Source organism: Cyclopterus lumpus, chromosome 5 (assembly GCF_009769545.1).
Source record: "Cyclopterus lumpus isolate fCycLum1 chromosome 5, fCycLum1.pri, whole genome shotgun sequence".
Lineage (NCBI taxonomy): Eukaryota > Metazoa > Chordata > Actinopteri > Perciformes > Cyclopteridae > Cyclopterus > Cyclopterus lumpus.
In genome coordinates, this window is record NC_046970.1 from 5246452 (window position 1) to 5260732 (window position 14281).

The 14281-nt window shown below is 42.7% G+C and overlaps 1 protein-coding gene across 4 annotated transcripts in view; it reads left to right on the plus strand.

Moving 5' to 3' along the window:
- The window catches only part of LOC117730617 (FERM domain-containing protein 4B-like), a 42197-nt gene that overhangs the window by 17249 nt on the left and 10667 nt on the right, over positions 1–14281 (plus strand). For 3 of the 4 annotated variants that reach the window (XM_034532437.1, XM_034532439.1, XM_034532438.1), the window contains exons 2-11: positions 2754–2819; positions 3016–3110; positions 3316–3408; positions 3724–3808; positions 5128–5184; positions 5580–5602; positions 9368–9451; positions 10182–10247; positions 10756–10813; positions 11448–11534. In XM_034532437.1, coding sequence (XP_034388328.1) covers positions 2754–2819; positions 3016–3110; positions 3316–3408; positions 3724–3808; positions 5128–5184; positions 5580–5602; positions 9368–9451; positions 10182–10247; positions 10756–10813; positions 11448–11534 — 714 coding nt within the window. Of the gene's footprint in view, positions 1–2753; positions 2820–3015; positions 3111–3315; positions 3409–3723; positions 3809–4679; positions 4823–5127; positions 5185–5579; positions 5603–9367; positions 9452–10181; positions 10248–10755; positions 10814–11447; positions 11535–14281 lie in introns of those variants that run through there. The other variant, XM_034532440.1, reaches the window with a different exon arrangement.

Consider the following 14281-nt stretch of genomic DNA (forward strand, 5'->3'; position numbering starts at 1 on the left):
TGGCATTGGCATCATATTGTAGTTGGTGAAGTTGGGGCGAATTGTAACCTCTTTTAAACCAATCGTGTTTTAAAAAAAAGAAATCAATCAATTATATCTATAGATAAATGTAGTATTAGAAAGTACAAAATGCCCCTCTGAAATGCAGCTGAGTAGAAGTATAAAGCAGTATGAAATGCAGGGCGGCCCGGCTCAGCCTGAGCAGGTCAGTGTGGCTGGAGGGGTCGTGTGAAGAGGGAAACCATCGGGGCCGTAACGACAGAGCTTAAGGGGGATGACCTCCTTGACACAGTCGCAACCTTTTTGTTTTCATCATGTGGGACCTGGGAAGGTCCTCTCTCTTGGGCTGGTCTGAGGTCAGCGATCTCTGTCAGCCGTTCTAGGAAAAAAAGGGAAAAAAAGTAGATAAAAGTGTCTTTGAAAAGTATAGCGGCTTTGCCAGTGCTCCTAATATGCTACAGGGGATTCCCATCAGATTGTTTTGAAGAGTTCATTTCATGTTTTAAGAATTCTTTGAGTGTTCGGGGGAGAAGACTTGGAGTCATGTCCACAGATACTGAAGGTGAATCTGAAATGTGATGGCCATGGTCATGAGCTTGACGTCAGACTGATAACTACAGGCCTTTGTCCATTTATGTTTTGATGTCACTGCCCTTCAACAATGCAGCATTGATAGATGGTAAAAGATTGTGCCATGGGACAGCCACAACAATGGAAGGGCCACTATAGTGATTAATCCCAGATTAAACGATGTAACACAATTTATTTTCCCCAATCAAGACAATTGAAGGTGTGCTTTTCACTGAGGTTGGCTTGAGCAGTTTATTTATATTATTATTTATTATTTTTAAGATTCTTGCCTCTTCTGGACCTATGAGATACGAAGCTTAACACAGCCCACAGTAGACGCAGTGGGCACAGTGCTGAAATATATGTTGGGGCATCAGAGCAAAAGTTAGCACAGCAGCAGGTCGGCGTGGCTGCAAATAAAAAAAACAACTTTTGTTGAGTAGCACAGCTCTTCCCACGGAATCCATAAATTAGGCTGTGGTTCGGGGGTGCTGAAAAAAAACCACTAAGTGGAAAAGTAGCTCTCGCAGTATAAAAGTGAAACGTCATGCTTTATTGTGGCGCAGAGAGAACAATGTGTCCTCGTAACGGAGTGAGGCTTAGGAGGCGCGTTGCCGCCCCTGAGGTCACGCCGGACGTTGCCAAGCAGTTGGATGCCACATGTTTTTCTCTGAAGTCACAGAAACAAACACAATTTTGGCATCAACAACCATTTGGGTTCTGCTCAGTTTCACAGAGATCGGACTGTAAACTACTCTGTGATGCGGAGAATGATGTAATCTTGCACCTTTTTTATTGCGTGAGCAAACTTTGTGCTAATCTGTCATCTACTAAAAAGCCTATTCTAACACATCATTGCTATGTCTAGAATTGGGTCTTACAGCGTTTTCGATAACTTTCTAAGGGAATAAGAGTTTTTGTTTGTGTAAAAAAATACAATAAGCAAATTACTGGTGAAGATTGTGCTTTTAGCCCCACTGCTGTCTGCCACTGGGGGGCGCCAGAGTCAATGATATAAATATTCATATAGTGGCTTTAAGTATCTGTATTTATTATGTTGTATTAGATTAGACGTTTGCCACTGACTGATATGGTATTCAACAAAAGATGTGGTACATTACCTCAAGCTTGTCATACTATCACTTTTGAGAGTGGACATAACACAAATGAAAAGCAGCAAAACCCACCCGTACTCAAATCAACAGGGCCTTATTTGGTCTGGCATGACCTGTAGTTTATGGTGGCTAACGGCAACTTTAGCCGCATGTCGAACATTTCCTTTGACTTAAGAATGCTTTGGTACTGAATTTAATTTGACCTACAGAAGAAGGATGGATTGAAGAACTAATGCAAATAAAGAGGTGGGTAAAATGGGTTTAGAGAAGAAGAAAAAAATCCCCAATGCTACATTACACATGATTTCTTAAACGGTTCACGGTATTATTGAGATTACATTTCACCCCACAGCACTGAAACGGATTATATAAACACCACGCTCTACAATTTGTATAAAGGAATTAAAGTATTGTGAAACACCAGCCTGGATTGTTGGCAACACCTTCGCACGCTGAATTATGGCTTGACTAATATCCATCAGCACAATAATATGTCTCCCTTGTCCTGCGGTGAAAGGCGGTTGCTGACTGCAATGGAATGAATCCTGGAGCCATTCATCTTGAACAATGCAGAGGGAATTCAATTAAACCCCTGCACTCCAGGACTTCATTGTCTTTCGGTTTCGTTTCTTACCGGCAGAGGAGCACGCTGGATGTTGACATTTCAGGGATTTTCATTAAATCGGCGCTGTTGCAGAGGAAGGACATGTGGGCGAGAAAGACAATAGCATGTGTGGAGCCTTAACGACAGAAGAAGCTCAGAGTCTTTGTTTATGACTCACGGTGCTCCTATAAAGAGATGATTTATGGCCGAACTTCACCACTGCACTTGTTTATTTCTTTCTTTCCTTTCACAAATAAGGATGATGATGTTGGCAATGACCTTGATGTTTTGAAGCGTGGGTCCCATATGGACACTTAACGGATCCTCTCATTCATTCATTCAGCACAAAAGTCACTTTATTCTCTGGGCTAGAATAGCATGCACGGCTTTGAGTGGAGAGGTGGAGGTGGAGACAGCGTGCTTTGCAGGAATTGTCTAACGTTGTCCGTCTGTCCGTCTTCTAGATGACCGAGGGCCGTCTGTGTCAGGTGCACCTCCTCGATGGCAGGAAGCTGGAGCTGCTGGTTCAGGTAGAGGACACTTCCACTGCTGGCCACCATGCAAGATGTTGTTGATGCACTGAAAATCGTGTTGGATTTTATTTATTGTCCATTCTATTTTGTCGTTGTCACACGTGCACTTGTTTTCCATCTCATGCCATACCTGTTTACTTTTTTAGCAACCAAACCTATACTGAACTCCTGTGTTTTAATCCAAACCTTCCAGCCCAAGCTGTTGTCCCGCGAGCTGTTGGATCTGGTGGCCTCCCATTTTAACCTGAAGGAGAAAGAATACTTTGGGTTGTCCTTTATAGATGACACGTAAGTGCACTTCCCTAACATTATTGGTATTCGAAAGTGCAATGTCCAAGGAGCGTGAGCGCTTGGTTTTATCACATCTTCTTTTAATCAAAGGGGTTGGTTGATTTAGAACCGATCCAACGCCTTAAGAGAGGACAAAAAAAGAGAGGAAACTTACATTTGCAGTATTGCAACACATGATTTGTGCTTCTATTCCCCTGACCAGTGGCCAGAGTAACTGGCTCCAGCTGGATCGTAAAGTCCTGGATCATGACTTCTCCAAGACTTCGGGGCCTTTGGAGCTCAAGTTCCTAGTGAGGTCAGTGCTCTCGCTGCAGAAACTTGCCAATGTGGAATACTGCTTTATTGGAAACGTCAGCCTAAACTGAGGATTGGAAATCTCAATGTTTTACATATATTAGATTGAGTTGTGAGTAGTAAAGGCCTAATATGAGAGATTCGTGGCCTCAAGGGCTCGTCCTGACCAGCAGGTGGCAGTGATGGAACACAGTTTTACACCGTCTTGATGTGGGATTGATGCTGAACTGCATTTGACATGATGAAGTCTGTGAATACAATGCATTGACATTCTTATTTAAAGTGAACCTCGCTGACCCGAAAACACTCTTCACAGGTTTTATATTGAGAAGATCACCTTCTTGAAAGACAACACGACAGTGGAGCTGTTCTTCCTGAACGCTAAATCTTTCGTGTTTAATGTAAGTGTTTTTAAACTCTCATTGACTAACTTATATATCTTTTTATACCCTTTTAACCGAATTTGGCATGCCCTTGAGTTCCAGATCATAGAACACAATCGTTGGTTGCCTTATGAGAAGATGTCCAACTATTGATCTGCCATCATTTTTTATTTACCATCGACTCATTAAGAGTTCTTTCTGCTGGGGGTTGAGGGTCAGAGGATCAATATCTTGCTAATTGTTGTTCATACAATTATTATTATTATACACAACTTTTAGACTAAATATATACTGTTCATCTCGTACAGCTTATATTTTCCCGACTTCATTGCCTAATCTGGCCTCTTTTATCTTTATACTGAATTATTGTGCATACATAACGTTTATAATGCAGTATTTGATTCACAGCATGCTATTTATTGAGGAAAGTATCTTTAACCTCACAACATTTACATTTTGAAAACCTCTTGAAGATCTGAGACTGCCGTTAGATCTCAAACGGTTATCCTGTATGCTGCGTTCAATGCAGTTGGATAAATTACTGTTGTATGTAAAGTTCATTGTTCACTGTCATACAAGCAATATGGTATCGTTTAATGTAACGTTAGGTGTTGGGCATTGCATTTAGAATACCCGACACTATAGTCACAGCGTAGCAAATAGTTGTTCAGGTTGCCATTTAGATAAGATGAGGTTTTGTTGTTTGAGGGCAATTTGTTTAAAATAGATTGGGTATCTAATTGAGTGCAAAAGCTAAATTAAATCATTCACGTGAGAGTTGTAGCAGTGCCACTGATTACTGGAGTTCCCTGTAAATAATGCGATGTAGGCAGGTAACCTAACCTAGTTGTTATAGGCGCATACAGGAGGGTTTTGAACCATACGAGATGCACATGAATGCAGCATATGTTCAGACGTTGCAGTGCAGTTTTTTTCGCGGGGAGAGCAGAGCAGACTGGTCACCATGGGAGCCGGAGACTGTTGAACCTGCTTTCGGACTGTACCACTTCACCGAGGGGGCTCTCTCTTCAGGCAGGACCTTTATCTAGCCTTCTTTTTTTTTTAATCCACCACCGTGTGTTTTGTCGCATGCAGAAAGTGTAACGCTAACTCGGGCGCCGAAAAATGGGAGTAAGCCCACTTCACGGACAGTTTCACACACCGTATTGTCTCTGCGGCATTGGTTCGGTCGGTAACGGTGGGACGGAGAGGTACGGGACGGGAAGATTTCCTCTCAAGTCAAGTGTCTCGGACAAGACTGCACTTTGTGTGTGTGTGTGTGTGTGTGTGTGTTAGTTCTAAAAGACGACGTTCATTTTTATTTTATTTTACAACAGGAGACCATCGAAGTGGAGAGTGAACATGTTTTCAAGTTAGCCGCATTCGCATTGCAGGTAAGAAAGAGTTCGTCGCAGACTTCCCGACACCGATATTTTGTCTGTCACCCCCCCCCCCCCTAACGTGAATGAAGACGGTCGGGGCACGCAACATTTGAAAACAGTTGTCCTCCCAATTTGGTCGCGGCAATTGTTTAAGAAATTAGCTGTTTCACATTTATATTCGCTTCTATAATACACGTGTGCTTCGAGGCGGCGTTATCTTTAGTTGTTAGATAAATAAAAACGTGTTCAAATTAAATGTCTGTTACGTTAACCCCTTGTTGCGGTTTGTGCCAGGGGTGACGTTAGCTAACATTAGCATAACACTTAACTCATTGGGTCATTTAACGTTAGTTAAGTCTTGCATTTTCTCACAGTGCTTTCACTAACCCCAGTATTTCTCTTTTTAGGAGGCCAAGGGAGAATACAGCAGGTAAGAAGTTATCAACATTAAAACCTAAAACCGATTTATTTTAGAGATAAATGGGAGAAAGGTGGAATGTTACCCCAAATTTGTTTTCAAGTTGTCGTGTCATTTCAAACATGTTCAGACAGACAGCTAGATTAGCTGTAATAACATTGTAATACATTTCTTTTAAATAATTTTTGCCAGCCATACACCTTTTTTTTGTAAACTCGTGCAGTTGAATGCAAACTCTGCACTCTTTAGGTAGTTTGTTCCTTTGCTGCAGGTTCTGATTTGTCAAGTTGTTCGGGCAGTGCTCAGTCCACACATGATGACTGTACAGCCAGTTAATGTTCAACTGGACTCCGTCAGATTTTATGTTTTTCACACTGTACTTCCCTTGAGTTAATAATTCCCTTGAAGTGTTCATGAAACATTGAACTGTAACCCCCCCCCCCCCCCCCCCCCCTTGCTGGCTCGCTGCCACACACATGGTCCAAACATTGCCTTTTAAAATCTAAACACTCTTGTTCTCTTGTCACACTGTTGACTATCAAGACGGCTGCATTGTGTTTACACTTTCAACAAAGCCCTACAAAGGCTCAGCTTTTCAGACGTGTTGTAAAGTCTTAGTAAATGTCACATGTACTCCCAAACATAGCATGTGTGACACTTGTAAAAAAATAAATAAAAATACATGTACACGATTTGGCCGATACTGGTGGGAGAATCTGTACAAAGCCTTGCTAATCTCTGCACTAGTGGAGATAATGTTTTCATTGTGGGCCGTGCTCTCAAAGGCTTGACCTGCTGATAAGGTATGTTGCGCTTTTTTTGCATGCCGTAGGAGTGAAGGGCATTAGCTGTGATTAGTAAACACTGCTCTGTCTGAGTCAGTGACTGACTGAGCAGGTTGAAGCGGCACAGTGCTCTGCCTCTAAAGGATTCCCAGTCCATTATGTGGACACAAAGATTGTGCTCTGTTGCATGTGTATGGTTTGAATGGTCATACATGCATTGTAGAAAATGCAGTTTGAACACGTGTTTGAACACGTGCCCCCGCCTCCCCCAACAAACCCGTCTTCGTTTGCTTGTGCTCATTGAGCGATCTAATTATTTACAGATATGATTGATCTGATACATGTTAGTTGTTGTTCATTGCAGCTTTTGTACAGTTTTATGCCTGGGTGTTTTGATTTAAAGCTTCGCCCTGAAGTGTAGTGTACAGTCTGAACTTTCAGCTCATGTGGGTGTGGGGATGGGCTATTCTTTGTACTGACTCTGAAAGCACAATAAAAGACAACCTGCCAACAAATCTGGTAGAATCAGCGGGGATGGGAGTGTAGACAAATCAAGCTGTTTTTTCTTTTATTTGCACAGATACTACTTTCCCCCTGCGCATTTTGATTATGGTTTGTAGATGTTGGGCTTTTCAATGAAGTTTTTCTCAAACAGCTCTTACTTGAATGTAACACTGGCCCCAAAATCGAACAGCATTATCGCAGCAATGCATCCCCCGCTGTCCTGTGGCAGTATTTCTCATTCCTGTCTGTAATGTCCTTTTAACTACGCCCAGTAAATCTCCTCATAAAGCATATAATATACACGTGTCTCCTCTACACTGTATCAGCAAAGGGCCCTGGAGCAGTGAGATTAGCTGTGGAGGAGTTAGGGAGACCTCCCTCCTCCTCCAGTCAGCTTCCTTAAGAGGGATGATCCAAGACCCACTGTCCAATGGTAGACAACTTGGCGTCAGGAGGACTCACTGTTATTGTGGTGGTGTGGGCAAACCCCCCGCTGTGCATTGAATAAATGTGCAATCAGGTTTAACATTGTACTTGTACAACATTTCCCCCTGGGGATGAATAAAGTAATATCCTATCCTATTGTATCAGAATTCCCCTCGGTCAGTCAGTGTTGCGTCTAATAGTACTGACTCGCCCCACCTGCTGGTTTTATCCAAGTTACAACTCCTCGCTGAAAGTTGATGAAAGAGATTGTGGAAAACGTAGGAAATCAGTGAATTGATTGATGTCTATAATTATGTTCTAAGGGTAACCAAGCAGGGATTTTTATTCATGTAATTGTAATCAACTTCAAAAGTGAGCTTGACACATTGTCTTTGCCACTATGAATTCACTTTTCTAATTTTAAATCAACTGCTATCAGCACAAAGCCAGTAAGTGTTCAAATGTTTCCCACATCAACCAATATTACAACCAGACAGTTTTAGTCCTCTGTTCTATTTGCAGGTGTAGCCTGTAGTTAGTGGTTCATTCACAGCAACAGGCTCTCTCATTGTGCTCCCTCCACAGTCACCACGTCTCAGCCCCGTGGAAAAGCTGACACATGAGTATTATCTCTCCCCACGCTGGGCCGGGTGTAGGAATTGCCCCCGCGCTGCAGGCTGTGGGGAGATAACAGACGTAGTAATGAATTCCAGATTGCTGACGCGGCAGCGTGGCTGTGGAGTAGATCACCTAGACAACGCCAGGCCCCAGCCTCGCCATAAAACGTACGCCATCAAACGCGCGGCAAAGTGCCGCAGCAGCAAAACCCAGTCAACCTAGGAGAGGTAGCTACAGGGAAGAGTGATTCAAATGCCTCTGCCCTTACAGCGGCTCATACCTGTTTTTGTTTAGTAAGCAGCTTCACATAACTGGATCGTTATGGTTCTGTCCTACCATGTCAGCGGCTGTTAAATTCCATTTATCTTTAAAGAACAGGACTTAAGGTCTTTGTTCAAGGTCAAATGGCCATTGGCCTTAACACATCCAATACTTTATATTGTTACGTTGTTGTTATAGCTGGTTGAATACCTGAGGATGTTCCAAGAGTTTTTCTCAGGTATAGTCTGAACTAAACGTTTGAGTTTCATCTCAGAGGGGCTAATACAATGCTTTTCAACACAGGGAGAGGCTGCCAAGTGCTTGTGAATGGCTTTTGTTCAGGACTCCAGTGGACTGGCCCGCCAAGCCAGAGCCCTTTTTGTCCAGCAGAAACTGTAAATCCAGTACTCCTTCCTACATGATGTTCAAGTCACCCATAGTTCACTATCGAGGGCCTTGACAGTGACAAACACCACAATTTGTCTGAACAGATAGGATGGACAGTTTTTCTGTTTACGACTTGAAGCATTTTTGGCAGAGTTTATGTGTGAGACCAATTGGACCCGTTGCATTCGTCATTGTGTGAATCAATATAAAGTAGTTTACCTACAAGTACAAAGAATAGCCGTGTGCAGTGCATCACTGCCGAGAACCTGAAATGGCTTTGATATTTTTGAAAAGATACCTTGCCAGGCCCCCTTTTTTTTTCTTTAAAAGACTCCCTGTGATTTAAAGGCCCTCCATGCGCTTTTATATGTCAAGTCTGGCAAGACATGAGTGAAGCTCAAGTTTAGTCTTGGCAAGTAGTGCTACTATTTATAAGAAAGATGAAAACAATATCCTGACACTGCACCTTTTTTAAAGGTTTGCACCTTTTTAAACTGAGTTGAGAGTCTTGTGTAAACGGCTACCTGCACTTTCCTTATGGTCCACATGCTGGTCTGAAGCACTCAGTTCAGCCCCTAATAGGATAATGTAGAGAGTATTGTGTATTGCGGAGTTAGTAATTAGACCATGATCACCTGTCTCTCATCAATCAATGTAGTTAAGGTGCTATGTTGTGTCTCACCCAGCTAAAGCATAGATGAGTAACAATGAATTACTCTCTTTTTCTTGTGAATGAATACATTTGCTGCTCTTTATTTTGCTTGTGTACATGATGTTTTTTTTGTTCTTTTGTCAGTGCGGAGACTGCCAGATCAGACCTGAAGCAGCTCCCAGTTCTGCCCACCAGAGTATTAAGGGAGCACCCGTCTCTCAATTACTGGTAAGTTCAGCCCTTTCTCCACAAGATACACTTACAATTCAGATGTCAAATAACCTTGATGGTCGGTACCACGTGGATGCACAAAGCAGTAATTTCACCCAGAATAGCAGTTTTGAGGGGAACTGTGTCAACAGAATGGTCCGGTACTTGGCAGATGGTTTTGCCTCTGATGGGGTGACTAATTAATGCCTGGGTTGTGTTAATTACGTTTGCCCATTAGCCCCTGCAAGTGCACAGGGAGGTGCTAAAAAAGCCACTGGCTATCTAAAGGATTGCTGTCTGTCTCTTCAATCCACACTCTGCTGGGTTTTGTTTTTCCTCTGCTTGTCCCCTCTTCATCTGGCTAAACGGTCATCCGAGGCTGATGCTGCTGCCTCTGAGGCGGCTACATTCAGTTTAATATCCAAATTAAAATCATAGTCTTTTGGTGCACGGATGAGCACATGCACACGTCTGTTCTCTTTCTCTCTCTCTCTCTCTCTCTCTCTCTCTGTTAAGCCGCAGTTGGTTTGCAGTCTCGCTATGCTGTTAAAAGGGATGATTACAGTGGCGAGTAAATGCATTTGCAGGAGAGGTGAGAGCCATCAGCGGGCCAGAAGACCAGACTGCATTTTCTGCATGAGCAGACAGAATGTGTGTCAAAGAAAGAGCCTTCCCACAATCCCTCTGCCGCTGGAATGGGCAATACTTGATGGATTATTCATTATATTTTTTATCTATCCATTTGCAGTGAGGACAAAGTGATTGAACATTACAAGAAACTGAAGGGACTGACCAGAGGGCAAGCCATTGTGCAGTAAGTTAAAAACAATTCCATACTGTATATACATATATTTTTATGATTAACCTGTGTTGCCCAAAAGTCATGCACTACTGCTTCTGATGCCCCAGTTCTCCAGCACCTACTCCAGGCCTTCCTCTTTAACCGGGGTGGCTGTTGTTGTAAGAGGTGGCTGTCACCCCGCCAGAATGTGTCATTAATTAGAAGAGGTGCTCTTCGACTAGGCACCCAGCCAGCCTTGGGAGGATGTCGGTCCTTCGCATTGCTTTTCTTCTTTTTCCCCTCAGAGCAACCCTGGGTCAGTCACGCTGGGATGATTTGTGCCCTTGAACTGATCAATGGACTCTCCCTCTCTCTGTCACGGACCTGAAACAAATCGATCAGCTTGCCACTACAAATGACTGTGTCTTCTCAATGACTGTAGCTTAAATCGCACTCAGTCTGTTGTTAAACAGACACTGGTTGACAGTGATGAAGTGCAAATGGTGGAATTCCCATTAACCTGTTCCCTTCTTCTCTGAAGGTATCTGGCCCTGGTGGAGTCCCTACCGACATACGGAGTCCATTATTACCCAGTGAAGGTAACAGTGGTGCCCCGAGTAATGAAGCAGCTTAACCTCTGAATAAGCTTCTGTCAACATGCCGTCTTCATTTATTTCTGCATCCAAGCTAACACAACAATCTGAACTTTATTAAATGTTTAGCATTGAGCTTAAAGCTTTGATTATAAGGCGTTTTACTTTAAAAAATCTGTGCTGCATCTAAAGCAGTAACACATGTATTTTACTGCAGTACCATACAGGACTCTACCTGCTTGGGTGGGATAGAACAATACAAACTGGCTTAGTACAGAATTGCACCTTGAATAATTTAAAAATAACAAATCCAGTAAACCACTGTAGCACATTTAGTTAGCGTGTTTTACGTGATTCCTCCAACCTTGCTTACTTTTACTTGCTTCCTCTGACTTTCCCAACCAAGCCGTATTAAATCAAGGTGTCTGAAGAGATCAAACAGTGGCGTTAAAATTACTCAGTCAGGCTTGCAGAGATTTGAAGGCCTTCAATGTATTTGATCTCTTCTTCTGTTGCTATTGCTGTGAACCTAATAGGATAATTGCTTTTGTAACAGGCCTTTTCTTTCTTTTTCAAACTCTCCGCAATAAAGCTACCTCTAATGAGTGGTGGTGTGATGTGTGCGTGTGCTTTCATGCAGGACAAGCAAGGACTACCGTGGTGGCTGGGAGTCAGCTACAAAGGCATCGGCCAGTACGATCTGCAAGATAAACTGAAGCCGAGAAAGGTAGGCTGACCTCTTTCTTTTTTTCCTCATCTATGTTAAGAAACTAAGGATACACGATTTCATAGGTTGTGCAACATGTAAAGCCCTCTGGGACTAACTTGGGGTCGGGACTTTATAAAAAAAAAAACTTGACATTGTTTTCTTACATTGACATGTAATAATAAGAAAAATAAAAAATCCTTTAAAGTTATTGGCTTTAAGTTCTTGTTGAGGTATTTAGGATAGAGCACTGTTGTAGATATATTTGCTAATTGAAAGCACAGCTTCCATCACCGTGCCTCTGGTTAGCTGGTTAATGATCCATCCAGACTGTAAATAGGTGTAAGGAAGACCCTGGTTCCCATGTCAGTTAGGAGAACGAGGAAGACGGATGGGAAAATATATTGGAGTATCAGTATGTGCTGCGTGCAGTCAAGGCTGTAGCTAGAAGAGCAAATACAGTACGTCACTATCAATAGTGGAGTGATTCGTTATCTGGTTATACAACAGCTCGATCTTAAACAAGGTTTAAAGGGGAAAGTGAAAAAATACCTACACACAGCATAACATAATGTAGAATGTTCCCTTTTGATTATATCATCTATTCAGTAGGGCAGTGTACTATTAAAGTAAACTACCATTTCCCAAGTGTCAAAACTGTACCTTTAATTTCACATTGAAGAAGAAAAAAACGGACTTTCTTAACTTTATGATGTTTATTTACCAACTCTTTTAATCTGTTGAAAGATCATCACAAGCATTTTATGAAGTACTTTCAGAACAGAAATATACAACTTTTTTAGAGTTTTTTCTTAACCTCAATGTGTCTTAGTGTCTCAATCAAGCGTTTCTTGCCGAGTCTCTTTCATTAGACTCGCCGTAGTTGTTGTCACATGGCAGGGACCTGTTGACTTAGCAGGGTGTGCTGTTACACTGAAGCATTAATGGGCACAGCCCCAGTATTTCTCTCCCCGAACCCTCCCATGGAAGGTGTAATTATGGTTCTCTGTGGGAAGCAGCAGACCTCTGGGACTGGCGGATAGCACGGTACCAGTCAGGTGGGTGGGCGTTTGGAGTTTGGGGACAGCCACTGGGTGTTGGGGAGTCTTTTTTTGTTATGGGATTTTTGTTCTTTTTACTTACTTACTGACAAATGGAAATGTATGGCTACTTTCCAATTGCCTCCAAGAGAGTCCTCTGTATCTGGTGAATATTGATAAGGTTCACAGCCCCTCAGTTCACAGCCCCTGTATTCACCCCAGCCCATCCGTCCTTGCCCTCTGCCCAGCCCTTCTCAGCATGCTGCATTCATTATGGTAATATATGTGTGTGTGTCTTGGAGGGAACACAATTGATCAAACAATGCCAAACAATTATCTGTGTAGGGGGCTGGGTTGAGAGGTAGTACTGGTGGGAGGTTGGCAGTTGTGGAGATTTATGTTCTTTTCTTTTCCCTTCATTTTTTCTATGTTTAAGTTTTGAGAAAATCATTGAAAGCCACTGCACTCACATGCCAGTTTCACCACTCTACATTGAGTAGCCTGGCACTCAAAAGCCCACTCCGCCTGCTGTGTTTAAGAAAAGTGGCACATTTAGTAATGTGAATACCCTGTCATTTCCATTGCGCGTCAGATGCAGTGTATGTAAGTGAGCACTTTCTAGATGGACAAAAGGCCGAGGCTAAGCGTTCCCAAGATCTGCACGGCACAAACGTTGAATAGAAGAGGCCAAGAGGGGAAGCAACATGTCATATAGGAAGAGAATAAGGTAAACTATGTAATGTGAGGAACACAAATGGAGGGCCTCAACAGGGCTTGGACTAGAAGAGTGTGTTTCCGGGACACGCGATGGGACTGAAGCAGATGGCCAGTCGAGACTTAATTCTCCCTGAATCAAACCGGGATACTCCTCTGTTTCTCTTCCTCTCTCTGTGCCACTCTCCCAGTGGGATTTGGGACACACTCTGAGACCACATGCTGGTCCGCACATATGACGAGCCAGCAGAACCAAAATAAATCTTCAGTTTTATTATCAGGTGTCAGTGTCTGGGTAGTAATTACATGATATGAGAGACCTGTAAGAACTGTTAAGTGTTTTAAATGAAAACTGAACACACCAACTTTTTCTTAATTTTGATTAAACTCCCCTTCCGGTGTCTTATTCTTGTCACGTTTTCACAACTTAAAGCAGTGCGTCATGTTGTGGAAACGTACAGTGTTGCCAGGCAGACACGTGACGTGTTGTGCGAAGGGTGTGGCAGCTCTTTCTCTGTACAGGCGTGTAAGTCAGAGCCTTTTGACACATTTTCGTCCATGTTAGATTCTGCTGATTCGTGCCCCTGGGGGTTCCTTGGGCTGTGGGTGTGAGCAGCCTGATCCCATCTGAAACCACAGGCATTGCTGGTTCACTTCCACCCACCTGTAATGAAATGTTTGGCAAAAACCAGGAGATGAACTATGAAATACTAACTCTAGAAGCTACACTAAATACATTGCATTCACTCAAATCTTGAGTGAACTGTTAAGCTAGCGTGTTTGCTGCAAAAAAAAGAAGTATTTACTCTCCCTAAGACTTCAATCGATGATTCACTGCTTTACATAGATAGTCAACTTGCTTGTGTGCACGGTGATTCCTCGGACCGTTTCCACTTGCAGTGAATCACTGAGTAGGAATACTATGTAGAAACTAATTTTTTAGAGATAACAAAATACATCTATACACTACAGTAACACCTGCAGTCCTTTTGTGGGAGTAATACTGAATGTTAA